Source organism: Elephantulus edwardii, unplaced genomic scaffold (genome assembly GCF_000299155.1).
Source record: "Elephantulus edwardii isolate Elephantulus edwardi_28Jun2011 unplaced genomic scaffold, EleEdw1.0 scaffold00463, whole genome shotgun sequence".
In the NCBI taxonomy this organism is placed as follows: Eukaryota; Metazoa; Chordata; class Mammalia; order Macroscelidea; family Macroscelididae; genus Elephantulus; species Elephantulus edwardii.
The window spans coordinates 606,277-620,765 of NW_006400213.1; the positions used below are offsets into that span (position 1 = coordinate 606,277).

Genomic DNA, 14,489 nt, shown 5'->3' on the forward strand with positions numbered 1-14,489 from the left:
GAGCGGGCTCGAGGGGGAGGCAGCTGAGTCCTCGGCGGCAGCTCAGTGATTGGGGCCAAAAGCTGTGTTTATGTTCACTTTTTAACAAGCCGGGGGCGGGGGGATGTTTACAGAGCAGCTTGGCTGGTCTGCTCAGCCGTTGATGTGTGTTTTGTGTTAGGATGTTGGACTGTAATCCCTGTGTTGTGATGGCACTCTTCTCGGTGCCCTGTGATTCTTGCTTCTGTTCATCCTCCTCATTCCTTCCTGTCTGTGAATTTTGTAGACACATGCTTCCTTTGTGTCTCGTGTCCTGGCTTGTTGCAGGAGCCTGTGTCGTCCCTGTTATTACTGTGCCCCTTGTCGGCCTGTCGGTCCTAGATTGTGGAGTATGTCTCGTTAACTTATTTGTACTATTCATCTTGCCGGCCTCTCTGTCCTTCGTTGTGGGTTGTACACAGAGATGTGTTCACATCTTAGCTCAGAGCATGAGTTAAGACAAAGTCCTTTTTGTGTGTGTGATTTTAACAGATTTCGCAGACAAGTTGCTTTTTTTTTAATCATCTTTATTTTGGTTGCAAAGATATAGATTACTTAGGTACTTAATGTGGTCTTGGTTCCCACTTGAAATCTTACAGTTGGAATGTAGAAAAATTGGGTTTTCATTCATCATTGTTGCACATCTTCCTCCTTATCCCCCCTATTTCACGTCAAAAAAAAATTTTCATTGGTTGGTGTAAGGGCAGAGTCTTGAGGGTCCCCTCTAGTCTCTGTCCTAACTGTAATTTTGAGTCTGGTTCCCCATTTAATCCCTCTCTGTTTAGTCCCTGTTCGGAACCTCTTTCAGATGGGTCAGCAGCAGCTGGTCTTAGGCTGTTTCTCTTTTCCTGTGATGACATAAGATACAAGTGGATTTGTCAGCGTAGCCTGAGGAACAGCTTCGTTCAGTGTGATGTTTGAAGTGTACAGTTCTGTGTTTCTGCCGTGTATCTAGCGTCATAACCATCACAGAGTGCTGCCACGTTATTAGCTGCTTGCTTCATAATTACATATTCTACTATCCTCCATGTTTCATGTGATTGACATCAGACATCTGTCCCTTTATGTCTGACTTCTCTCTGGAGTGTATTGTGTGTGTGGTCCATCCATATTGTAGCGGGCTTCAGGACTTCATTTCTCTTTATGACCACCATATGTTTAGACCCAACATCATGGGTGGACATGGTTCTGGACATGCTTCCCCTGTCTTCACATTGTCTGGTGGACACCCCTGTTTGGGTGCTGCCCCAAACACACCTCACAGCAGAATTTTCTTGGTCTCATGCTTTTGATTCTTGGTTGACACACACGCTGACAGTGCCTAAGAGTTTAAAAAGTTGCACCTCCAGACTGGGGCAAGGCTATAGGCCCCCTCCTTCCAGACTCGTCCTGGTCTGGGCCAGGCGAGGGGCATGATGACCAGTGGTTCTGTCTCCACAGAGAGGGCTCTGTACAGTCTGGAGTGTGCGTTCCACCCTCTCTTCAGTCTTACCAGTGGGACCTGCCGACTAGATTACCGCAGACCAGAGAACAGGTAAGCACTTGGCTGGGTCGCACCTGCATCTACACCTGATGCCACACCTGAATCATTGATCTAGCGTTTGCGGCAGAACACTTTTCCTTAGTAGTTCCTGGTCCAGATGCGGTGGGGCTGGTCTAGAATAAGTGTCCCGTGGGAGGCCAAGAAAGCAGAGTTCTGTGGTTTAGCCTGTTCCCAAGTCTTCACATGAGAAGCATGCGTGACCCAGGACAGATCTGTGATTGCGAGTCAGCCCAGAGCCCTGCTCCCTGGGCCAGATCCACTGTTATCTCTCAGCCTCAGATGTCTTTAGACTGTGTCGTAAGCCTTCATACAGCTCCCCATGTGTCCCCAATCACCATCACCTGCTGGGTGATATTTGTGTTTGCTTTGTCTCTGCAGCAGGTTCCTAGCTTCTTGAGATAAGCCCTTAATACCCATTTTAGCACGTCTAGGCATTAAAGGGGTAGTGGGCTGTTGACAAAGGAAAACTCAGCAAGAGCAGTGCTGTCACAGACCTGTGACGAGTGGTCCCACTGACAGCTGCAAACTCGGGAAGACAGCATGAGCTCTGAGCTCTAACCTTTGTGAGAAAGTAAGAGGCAAAGCTTTTTCACTAAACTCAACTCTGCTTTGTGGTTCTTGGTGCATAGATGCATGACCAGGGTCCCTGCAGACAGTCAGCAGTAGGGTTCCCCCTCCTGACCAGCTCCCTGTAGGGCCACATGGGAAACGCCCAGCCCCAGCTGTGCACCTGGCTACCCTCTGATGGCTCTGATGCTCCTTGGTCTAGGAGCTTCTACCTGGCACTGTACAAGCACATGACCTTCCTAGAGAAGAGGGGCTGCCCACGCACAGCCCTTGAGTACTGCAAGCTCATCCTGAGGTGAGTGTCCCCCCCTTTATGTGTCCCGCCTTGCACACCCACACCGTGACACCTTCCTCTGCCTCAAAGCCTGGAGCCGGACGAAGACCCCCTGTGCATGCTGCTGCTGGTGGACCACCTGGCACTGCGGGCCCGCTGCTACGAGTACCTCATCTGCCTCTTCCAGGACTGGGAGGTAGGTGTGGTGGTGTACCCCTCGCTAGGACAAGTCTGCCCTTGGCTCGGTACCTGGCATAGGCAAGGTGACCCTTAGTGAGGGGGTGAGGCTGGACCAGTGTGCAGTGATCAGCACAGTATAGCGGCGACAGCCTGACAACTTGGAGAACCCTCGGCCTCTGCAACTAAGGGTCAGCCTGTCAGGGTCCAAACACTAACTTGTATGTGTATAGAGCACAGAGCTGCTGTGAAGGGGAGCTGAGGCGGCTACACTCCTCAGCAGAGCCCATCACAGCAGCATCTGTCCTGTATCTACTACCCTGCATGTCTAATACTACACACATGGTCCCCAGCTGTTGTGCACATTCGCAGGAGTAGCCTGAAGCCACTTGGCTGTCCAGACAGCAGCCTTGATAGATTTGTCCTATGGATGGTGCAGTCAAGACTCAAGATGAACTTAAATGAGAAAGATAATCTTGGAAATTTTCCTTAGTGGTTCCATGTTAACAATGGTAACGTTTTAGGTTCATTGGGGTAAGGGAAATAGTAAATTTTACTTACTTGAAATGCATGCGGCGGTGTCCATCTCTTGGACATTGTTAGCCTAGAAAGGCAGCGAACCCCTATGACTCTGCAGCAGGGTGTTCTGGGAGTGACCCTTGTTCTTTCACCCTGACTTTTCTTTTTACATGTTTGTGTCTTGACTTGCATAACAGACATAAACATAGAACGCTTTGAATTATGTGACATTTGGCAAAGTTGGTCAAGAATTCGCCCCTCTGAGATCTGATTTACTGGGATCCACAGGCTTAGGGAAAGGGCCAGTGCATGGTGTGGGTGTGGTGAACATGGGTATAGAGCGGCTCCTGGACTGCCACGTCCCTGGGGCAGCATGTATGGCTGCTGGTCAGACTGCCTCTGGTCTTTACCCAGCCTCTTCTCTTCTGTAGCCTCATCGGAACCTCTCCCAGCTCCCAAATTTTGCCTTCTCTGTGCCGCTGGCGTACTTCCTGTTGAGCCAGCAAGCCAACCGCTCTGAGCAGGAACTGAACACTGACCGGGAGCAGGCCTCACTGCTAATCCGTCAAGCACTCACCATGTTCCCTGGAGGTAGGTTCTACGTTCGCGGAGCCAGGGTGCACCTGCTTCCCACCAGACATCAGCTGGCTCCTCTGGGTGCTTTGGGCTTTAGGATAGCAACTGCTTTGAAAACACATGTTGTCTGAAGAGGGGGCAGAAATTAGCTTAGTGGGGTTGGATATGGGTCATTCTCTAGGACAGGTGTGTCCACTGAGTTGGACACTCGGGATGGACTGCTGCTCTCAGATCTCACCTGGTCACACTTGGGGCTCTTGGCCTTCCTCAGTCAATTCCTGGAAAACCTCCCTTACGGGGACGTGGTGTGGCTGCCATCCTGACAATGATTTGCAACTTGTGTGTGTGTGCGAAGCCAGTTGGGATGCCCTAGAGCCTATTGGAACCTGTCAAGGCTTTGGGGGCTCATTCAAGGGGTGGGGGCAATGCCTGAGCCCAGGAACACCTAACGGAAGGCAGGCACCTGCTTCTGTGAGGTGCTGAGCCTCCTTCCTTCTCCAAGGAGTGTCCTGGCCTCGTCTCTGCCTAGTTACAGATGACTGGGGGTGTGGTGCAGCCCCGGGGAGCTGGTGTGTCAGTAGTCCCCTGTGTGCTACATGAAAGTCTGGTGGAGGGGCAGAGAAAGCCAAGTGCGCGCAGGATGTCACTGGGGAGGATGGCTGGGAAAGCTGTTAGGAAGCCGCTAGTGCCGGACAGCTCTGCCATGAAGGCCCCATGAGCACAGGGCAGGACTTGGCCACATGTTGGTGCCTTGTGTCTGGTGTGCAGGGCTGGGAAAGCCTCCATTGTAGGCCTCAGAGTGGGAGGCAGAACCATCATCCACTTCTTCGAGGCATGAGCCTTCAGGATCTGATGTGAGGAGATCCCTTGTTAGGAGTGACAGCAGCAGTGGACTGGTGGGGCAGGGAGGCCCTGGGGGGGGAGTTAGTGGGGGCCGGATGATTGTCTGAATGATGGCTCTCTTTCTTCATCAGTCCTCATGCCCTTGCTGGAGTTCTGCAGCGTGCGGCCTGACTCCATCGTCGCCAGCCACCCCTTCTTTGGACCCAACGCCCAGATCAGGTAGAGAAGGCAGCCCAGGGGCAGGCATGGGTGTGCTTTTCTTGGGCACTCTTGCTCTTGAGGTGCCTGATACTTGAGGACTCATCTGGAAGTGGGGTGCTGTCCTGTGACACACTGTTGGGTGTTGGTGTGAGTGCAGGGTACTGCACTGTTGCCTGGGAATGACCACCCAAAGCCGACGGCTGTGACTTTATGAGGGGCCAGCCTTGTCCTCAGACTGAGAAGGGATTTGTTACCTGTGAGATGAGCTGGACCCTTGTTCATTTCCACCTTTCCCTCTACCTCCAGTAGACAGTACCTATGGGCAGGCAAGAATCGAAGGTCCTCCTGGCTGTGGGGCCCAGGAGAGAGCTAACTGGTTTGGAAGTTGTCAGCATTTCCCACGTTGCTAGATGGGCACATGCTACTTTTTTTTTAAAACCAAACAACACTACTAATATATTTTTATTCTATTCCACTTTTTTTTTAAAAGTTACTATTTTGTGTGCATGTGTACTGTCAAATTGGATCTGACTGGTACAGGAGGAGATTACCCCTGCCTCCAGCAGAGCATCTGGTGGATTTGAACCACATAACACTTCTAGTCCACTTTTTTTAGAAAGCTGACAAAAACATGGAATGCTTCACGAATTTGCATGTCATCCTTGTGCAGGGACCATGGTAATCTTCTCTGTTTCGTTTGAATTTTAGTGTATGTGCTGCCGAAGTGAGCACACACTACGTTTGGTTTTTTTTATGATGATGTGTACCCTCAAATCAGATCTGACTGGTACAGGAGGAGATTGCTCCTCCACCAGCAGAGCATCTGGTGGATTCGAACCATGTACCTCTGGGATTGCAGTACGGCTTCTTGCCACTAAGCCACCAGAACTCCCTTACTTCTTGTTGTTATGTGCCATCGAGCTGCTTGAGACCCATAGCGACCCTATGTACTACAGCCCTAAACTCTGCTCTGTCCTGTGCCAGTCGTACTGTCTCCTATACGCCCATTTTAAAGTACAAAAAATAATGAAGAAAGTACTGGCAGGAAATAACATCATCTTCCTTCTGCCTCATAAATAACCAAGAAGAAATTTCTTTCATCATAGAGAGAACTGACCCCCAAGGATGTCGTTTGTTTTCTAAATGGTTTTGGTACTTTGTTGTACACTTCTGAAATCCAAGCTCCTGTAGAAATAGCACAGAAACCCTGGAGGGTACAGCACAGTGCATGTGCACCTGTACCCTTGCACATCTTTCTTTCTAGCTCCTGACACCCCCATGCGCGCCCTGGAGCATGTGCACACCCAGCGCCCATCTTGCCCGCCTCCTAACTGCTCACACGCAGCCCATCATCTTCCTGGCTTTCTCCACCCAGCCTTGCTGCCCAGGCTTCAGTCACTCCACCTAGCCCACCGCCAACACTCATCTTCTTCCGTCACACCCCCTTACGTAATTCTGCCTGCATCCGTCTCTTGTCTCCTCACACTGGGCTCTTGTCCGTCCTAACTCAGCCCCACACCAGCCCTCTGCCTGGCTCTGTCACCTTCATTCGCCCCATGACTATCGCGCATTCACTCCCCATCTGAGCTGCCTCCATTCCACCTCTGCATCAACCCCCAACCTGGATCTCTACTTCCACCCTTGTCACCTCATTCTCCTCCACATTATCTCTATGTGGTACCCTGTCATAACCATATGTCCCTGCATCACACCCTTATGCCCCCCGCCCAGTTCCCATCTCTGTCACTCTCATCCGCCACTGCATTGCTCCATCTGGCTCCCATCACCCCATCCACATCTGGCCCCCAAGCCAGCCCGCATCACTCCCATCAATCTCAGCTTTGGCTTCCCTCTTCCTGCCTTCCTCTTCCCATTGTCTTCATCTGCCTTCACATCACTACTCTGCTGCCTCATTCCCCTCATCTACTTCTGTGTCTTGCCCCACCTGCTTCCATGTCAGCCCATCCATCCCTGTCCTCCTTTTGATCCCATGCACGTGGGTGTCACTTCTCTCCTGGCTCCCTGTTATCCCATCCGACTCCCATGACCCTCATCATTGTCCACAGCACCTCCCACAATCCAGTAGATCCTGTGTCCAGCTTTGCTTTTAGCCTGGCCTCCTTAGGTGTGGCAAACTATGAGATGGGACTGCTTCTGGGTAGGGTCCGTGTTAGTTCTGGGGCAGGGCCTTTTCCTTTTTTTTTTTTTTAAATTTTTAATGAAAGTTTATAGATAGCTTGGATTTCCATTCATTCATTGTTGCACATTTTCCTCCCTACCCACCCACCCAGTTTGCTTTTCTCCTTGAAAAAATATTCTTTCATTGTTGTACTATTTCCTATCCCCTCCACCCTAGTCCACTTTGCTATGCAGCTCTTACTCTGGACTGTTTTCATGCAAATAATATGTAATCTTAAATTCCTTTTAAACAGTTCTTTCCCTCATCTGTTTCAGTGCAGTGTAAATTTTTTATCCTCTTTTCTTCTTTTTCCCCCAACCCCCACATCAGTCCTGTTTTATAACAGTGACAGTATGCAGTATTTGTCCTTTTGTGACTGAGATATTTTACTCAGCATAATGTCTTCCACGGTCAGTGGTGGCGACTTTGATGTTCTGGGGACAGGGCCACTGGGTGGGGGCTGTGGCACAGACTTGGGGTTCACAGCTCTGCTCTCCTTAGTCAGTCACCTGCACTGAACCAGCTGGTCAGCCTGTACCTTGGGAGATCACATTTCCTCTGGAAAGAACCTGCCATCATGAGCTGGCTGGAAGAGAATGTCCACAAGGTCATTGATGCGGTGGACTCTGGGGACCCTGCTGTGGGTGCTTGCGAGAGCAGGTGAGTACAGCATCGGCCACTGGTACTGGGCACTCATTACATAAGAGGAATGAGCTCGCCCAGGGCCGCTCAGAAGGGCTGAGGGTGAGTGTCTGTGGCACACCTGTGTCCCATGTGTGTTTAGGGTTGAACGTGGCCAGGTCTCCAGTCCCTCTCATGCAGATTCCCCACCTGAGTACAGAGCCCAGGACACATGCTCCTCTCCCACGTGATAAATCCAAGGGTGGCTGGGCAAGGTGCAGATAGTGAATGTAGGGTGGGATTGTTACCCATCCTGAATTTCTGCGGGTTGACGAGTGGTGCTGGCACTTTGCTCCTGGCCTTCTTCTTCAGCCTCTTGTTAGCAAGGCTGTCATATGGTGGGCTGCACTCCTTTCTAGAACAGTAGCGTCCAGTGCTGAGCAGACACTTGTTCTGTGTGTGCAGCCAACCAGCACTGCCAGGCAGGGTGCTCAGTCTCCACTGACCTTCTCGGCCAGCCTGGGGTCCTGACCTGTCTCCTTTTTGTGCAGAGGAAAGTAAATCACTGGTCACAAAGCTGCCGTTTCCCTTAGAGCCTCTGCTTCCCCTAGGAGCTGGGGCTGCAGCATGCCCCTTTAGACCAGGAAAAGTGTTGGTGTCCTGCATGGCTGCTGCTCTCTTTGGTGACCCTTGCCCTTCTCTTGGCTGCAGGCGTCGGGTGCTCTACCAGCGGGCACCTAGGAACATCCACCGCCACGTGGTCCTCTCAGAGATCAAGGAGGCCATCGCCACACTGCCCCCGGTAGGAGCGGATGGGAAATGGGCTGTGTGGGGGCTAGCTTGCTGTCACGAAGCCACCTCCATTTTCTGAGGCTTGGTTTTGTAGAGCTGTCCCACAGTTGTTGGAGTCCTTGCAGACTTAAAGTGCACATCTGGTGTCCTGGACTCAAGGCCACTGGCCACCCTTAACCCCAAACCAGACCATTCATGTGACATGAGGAGATGACCTGTGCACAGCTGCCCCTGCTGCATGTCTTATCGTGTGGGCGTGTGCCACACTTGCTGTCATGATGCTCACTGTGCGTTAAGGAGAAAGGGAACTGGTACTGTTGTAAAGGGATGCGGTGGAGAGAATCATTCCATGGAGGGGGCTCTGGAGTGTCCTGCTGTAATGGTACGTCTAGCACAGCACCTCAGCCAACCTCAGCAATGGGGGCTATTCACTCAGGCAGTACCCTTGGCCTCAAGCTGCAGCGAGGACAGCTGCAGACTTGTTGTTTGTAGGGTTCAACCTGCAGTGGGATCAGTGAGTTGAGAAGCCGCTTGTGCGCAGCACCTCATGGTGGCATGTGGTCCTCTCCCTTCTCCCACCTGTTCTCACAGCCCACAGCGGCACACGGCACAGTGATTAAGCACTCGGCTCTGACTGAGAAGCCAGCAGTTTGAACCCACCAGCTGTCTGTAATGATACGGGGTTCATCAGGCCTTGAGGCGGTTCTGCTCTGCCCCTTAGTGTCGTGAGTTGGCATCAGTTTGACAGCCATAGGCTTGGCTGTTCTGGTTTCCTCTTCTCTTTTTACCCTTACAGCCCACCAAGCAGAGCAGAAGGGCAGAGCACCCCCCACCCTCTGCCCCACCACCCAGTTCTCTAGCACAGTGAGCACAGCAGGATACCCAGAGCTGTTTTGTCAGACTGCAGTCATGCAGCCCATCCTGAAGTATGGGGGAAAGACCGCCAGGGGCACCTGGCCGTACTCTGTAGCGTGTCTGTTTGTGTCCCTTTTGAAGGAAGTGACCACGCAGTCTGTGATGGGGTTTGACCCTCTGCCTCCTGCCGACACCATCTACTCGTACATCAGACCGCAGAGGTATGACTCATTTTTGCTCTTCAATCTGTGAAGCCTTCAGGATCACTGATTCCTCCCTAAACAGACCAAAGAAATTAGGCAACAAAAGGTTTCTCCAAAGGGAGCTCTGATGACTAGTGGCAAGAAGCTGCACTGCATTCCCAAATGTGTGCAGTTCGAGTCTCCTCCTGTCCCAGTCACATCCAACTTGACGGCACATGCACACGTTTCCTCAGAGAAGGAGACAGGGCTTGTGTGGAGGTCAGGTTCTGCAGGCCCTGTTCTTTCATTTAGTTGGTCCTGAATTCTCTCAGGTTCAGCAGCACACTTGGAGTGACAGTGGGGTGTGATGTAGAGTCAGCCACTGGGGAATCAGACATGAACCCCAGGGAACAGATACAAGGTCAATATTATAAAAGAAACCTCAGGAAGAAGGTGGTGAGTGTGACTGAAAGGAAGGAGATGTTACGCTGAGATGTAAAATAAGATTTCTTAGCTAGGAAGAGAGGGTCCAAGTTTCAAGTCTGAGAGGCAGCATGTGCAGAGGCCTTGTGTAGGGAACAGGGCATAAGGTTGTTGTGAAACAAAGCCCCATGAGCAGAGAGCAGGGCGGTGTAATGCACACCTGACAGATGGGAGAGGTCTGTGTAAACGGCTTTCAAAATCTGCGACACTGAAAGGCTTCTTGTTCTCTGGCCTTTTAGCATTAGCACTCTGAGACTTGCCTTGCCCAGGACACATCAACCACAGAGTGGCAGTTCTCAGAGGAAGCAGTAGGCACAGGTTTCTTTACTTCTGACACACTGCTTTCCAGATGTTTGTAGAGTGAGGCCCATTTCTCCCACATACTGGACACCTTTCTAAAATGATGACTGCATGACCATGAGGGGTTGGCTCCATGATGGATTTCCCCATAGGTTCGGGTAAAAGTTACCATTCATACCAGTGGTCTGGCCTGACATGTTTGCATGCTGGGTGGGTGGCGGTGAGGATGCTAGCACTATGCTGGCTCTGAGCTTTGTGTTGCCTCCCCACCATTGCAGACCACCAGCTTTCTCACCCTTCCTAGAGCCTCCCAGTCAGCTCTTTGACTTTGGCGTGTTGTCTCTTTGTTTTGGCTTCTCTATGCTTTAGTGCAGTTTTCAGAGTCTTCTGACATCTCGAGTTTTTTCTTTCTTCTCTGTCTTCGTAATGACCTTTTGCTTTCTTCATGGATGATATTCTTGATCCCACAGCTCATCTGGTCTTTGATCATTGGTGTTCAGTGCCTCAAACCTATTCCTAAGATGATCTTAAAATTCAGTTGGAATAGATTCGTGATCACATCTTATTTCTTGGGAATTGATTTTCATTTTCTTCGGCCTCAATTTGAACTTACTTGCACATAGGTAATAAGTAAGGGGTGGACCCACAATCACACTTAGCCAGGTTTTGACTGCCAGTATTGAGCTTCTCCAATGATTTCTTCACAGTTGTAGTCATTCTGATTCCTGTGCAGCCCATTAGGTGAGATCGATGTGTAAGGTCATTATTTGGGTCTTTTAGTATTTTAAGAAAGTTATTTGTAATGAATTGTTGTTGTTGTTATGTGCCGTCATGGTATTCTCAATACTCTTCTCCAGCACCACAGCTCAAAGGCATCAATTCTCCTTCTATCCTCCTTGGTCATTGTCCAGCTCTCTGATGCATAACAAGTGATTGCGAAGACCATGGCCTGTATCAGACGCACCTTAGTCTCCAGAGAGACACCATTGCTCTTCAGTACTTTGGAGAGGTCCCTAACAGCAGACTTTCCCATGGCAATGCGCCTTTTGATTTGTAATGAATAATCATTGAAAATACAAAATTCAATCACTCCACTTAGAGCCTCATTTCTATCACCCAACCCATATTTTCCAACTACTATTCCTTCCCCCCTATCCTCCCTATTATTCCTTCTTGACGGTTTCCAACTTTTGCGTTCTAGTCACCAGTTATCATTAACACATCTTGATTGTATATTTGGTCAATTTCAACTGCAAGATTTGGTAAAAATTCTTAATTTCTTTCTCTTTGGCTCTGGATATAAGAATATATATTTGAATAATAGTCATATTAACAGGTCTTCCTTGCATGCGTATGGATACTATCCTACCTGAAATTTACTTTTTGGCTATGAATGCAACACCAAATTATTGAGGAGTAATGATGTCAGTTTGAGGACTTAAGGTGTGTGTGATCCAGGCCATGGTCTTTTATGCATCTGAGAGCTGGACAGTGAATTGAGATGTCAGAAGAATTATTGATGTCTTTGAGCTGTGGTGTCGTGAAGAGCACTGAACATCCCATGGATGGCCAAGAGACCAAACGGATGTCTTGGAGAGGGTGCAGTCAGGGTGCTCTTTGAAGCAAGGATGATGAGGCTTCTCCTCACGTACTTTGGACATGTTGCCAGGAGGGGCTGCTCCTTGGAGAGGAACATGATGCTTCGAAGGGTAGAGGGTCAGTGAAGGAGAGGAAGACCCTTGACCAGGTGGATTGACCCAGTGACTGCCACAATGAGCTCTAATGTATCAGGAAAGGTGAGGGTGGCACAGGCCAGGACAGGGTTCAGACCTGCTGTTCATAGGGTCACTGTGAGTCACTCGCACTCAGCAGCACCTAACAACGAGAGCTTCTTGAAAGGTTATTACTAAGGTGTCTAAGGACTGCTGGTGGCACTTTGGTTAAGCACTTGGCTGCTAAAGCAAATGTCAGTAGTTCAAAGCCACCACTGCCTTACCAGGATAAAAAAACCTAGCAGTCTGCCCCAGTAAAGACTACAGCCTGGGAAACCCATTAGGGCTCCTCTCTCACGTAGAACCACCGTGAGTCCAGGTCAGCTATATGGCACACAGCCAAATCAGCAAAACTTCAAGTGGGGTCCCTGGGTGCTTCAGACTCTGCCCTTAGCAGCAGATAGGAAGGTTGGAAATTTGAGTCAACCAGAGGCACCTCAAAGGAAGCCCTGGTGGTTAGTGTTTTAGAAGCCAGCCATTGGAAACTGGAACCCAGTACTCTGGTAGGTGTGAGCTGACACCCTCAGCCTCTTCTGGGTTTGGGGTCTAGTAGAGCTGAGCAGCAGTATCCCCTTCTGCAGTAGGGGTCATCGGGGTGTGCTCTGGTGTGCTTATGAGCTTGATGGGGTTACACAGGCGTGGCACAGTGCCAGCTGCAGGCCTGGCAGTTTGAGTCTACACACTAACTCTGTAGCAGAACAACAGTCAGTTTCTTCCCATGGAGAGACTTGGAGACCTGATGGAGGGCCACTAGGAATCAGAACCATGACAAGATGAGTTGTCTTGTGTCCGGTGCCTTTCTTGGCTTTGGTTGATTGCCCTGTCCTCTTTGCTCCAGATTGTTACAAGTGAGCATGGTTCTGAAGGACCAGCCCCCCTAACTTCCCTCTCATCTAAATCATTCTTTGCCTTTAACAAGGGAGATTCAGTGCTCACTGTCCAATCTTGAACTGGTCAGTGGTTCTCACTACCCACTCCACAGTCCTGGTATCCCATGCCACTCTGGGAACCCAGGGTCCCGGGTCAGCTTCCCACAACTGCTGTGTAGGCTTGGCTCTCTGCTGAGGAGAGAGGACGAGGAGAGCATGGTGAGCCTGGCTGGTGTCCTGAGGGACCAGTTCCGTTTTACTTCTGACCTTTCCTCACTTTGTCACCAGGCAAACTCCTGTTGGCCAGGCAAACACAGTGGCCCTCTTCTTCCGATCCTTGTTGCCGAATTACACCATGGAGGTACGTCTTCCACCACAGACTTGTGTGTGTCTTGCTCCACCCACCTCTCTGCTAATGGTGTCCAAGCAGGCCCAGCATAGTGGGAGTCATACTAAGACAAGGTTGCCCTGGGCCCCGGTCTGCATCTGGGGACGCCCTGGCTGATTGAGAAGATGACAGGCAGCCACAGTGGGTCAGTCCCCTTTTTTGGGCTCACCGTCTTGCAGACCCCAGAGACCAGTATGGGATGGGAATGCTCACCCTAGAACATGGGCCCCTCACTCCACACTTGGGCTGTTGTTGCCACAGGAAGATCGACTGCAGGAGGACCGTCTGGACCAACAAGCAGGAGGTGGTGCTGGTGGCCTGGACCGCGTCCAAGGCTTCAATAGACTGATGATGGCCATGCGAGACATGATGGCCAACTTCCAGTTCAACGACCTGGACCTGCCTCACCTGCCTCGCCGCGAGAACCTGGAGGATTTTATGGGGGATGAGGAGGATGACGAGAGCGAGGACCAAGATGAAGGGGAAGGGGAGTGGGACTGAGCACAGACCACATCCCTGCATCTCAGCTGGGCCCTTGATTTGTGTCCTGGTGGACCAGCCAGCCCTGAGGCGGAAGCCTTGCCCCATAAACATCAATGGTTCCCACTGCGCATGTGCGCATGCCCGCCCCCCACCCCCACCCCTTGAGTGGTCTCCTGCCCCATGGGTGTCGGTGATTTTTACAGCCATAAATGTCATGGCCTCTGACCTCTTGAATGTGGGTGGTCTCACACCTCCATAAATCTAAATAGCCCTTACCCTCATGAGTGTTGGTGGTCTCCCGCCCTCTGAATGGTGACAATCTGCCCACGGCGGGAGTGTCTGTTGTCTCATGCAGCCGTGAATGCCCATGGTCTCCTATCCACATGGTTTTTCGTTTTCTCCTTCCTTGTGAATATTGATGGTCAGCTGTTTCCGTAAATGCTGGGCCACCACTGCCATGACTGCCAGTAGTCTTCCACTCCTGTAAATGCCAGCAGTCAAGCTGGGTCCTGCAATGCTTTTGCTTTTGTAGTGTCAACACAGCCACCAAGATAGTCCAAGGGGACACCTACCCATGTTACCCGAGTTATAAATAATAGTTAAAAAAAATTAAAAAGGAAAAAAAAAAGATAGTCCTAAGGTCAGTCCATGTGCCTAAGTTTCAAGGACACAAGTTGCCCACAGCCTGTATACGTAGCTCCAGAAAAAGCTAAAAACACAGTGCTTAGTCCAGACTGGGCCTTACGCATTTGCTTGAATCCTTTCTCCCCCACCAGACTGGGCACCCATGGGCCTTCGACAGTTTCCTTCCCCCACGAGCCTAGGCACCTGAGCTCTCATTAACTCG

The 14,489-nt window shown here is 50.6% G+C and overlaps 1 protein-coding gene across 1 annotated transcript in view; it reads left to right on the forward strand.

The window, feature by feature from the left end:
* The window catches only part of TCF25 (transcription factor 25 (basic helix-loop-helix)), a 31,894-nt gene extending 18,234 nt beyond the window's left edge, over positions 1 to 13,660 (forward strand). The window contains exons 9-18 of the mRNA XM_006902867.1: positions 1,459 to 1,552; positions 2,331 to 2,423; positions 2,493 to 2,598; positions 3,530 to 3,689; positions 4,649 to 4,736; positions 7,399 to 7,557; positions 8,230 to 8,320; positions 9,307 to 9,386; positions 13,060 to 13,132; positions 13,436 to 13,660. Coding sequence (XP_006902929.1) covers positions 1,459 to 1,552; positions 2,331 to 2,423; positions 2,493 to 2,598; positions 3,530 to 3,689; positions 4,649 to 4,736; positions 7,399 to 7,557; positions 8,230 to 8,320; positions 9,307 to 9,386; positions 13,060 to 13,132; positions 13,436 to 13,660 — 1,169 coding nt within the window. The remainder of the gene's footprint in view (positions 1 to 1,458; positions 1,553 to 2,330; positions 2,424 to 2,492; positions 2,599 to 3,529; positions 3,690 to 4,648; positions 4,737 to 7,398; positions 7,558 to 8,229; positions 8,321 to 9,306; positions 9,387 to 13,059; positions 13,133 to 13,435) is intronic.
* Positions 13,661 to 14,489: the final 829 nt, after the last annotated feature.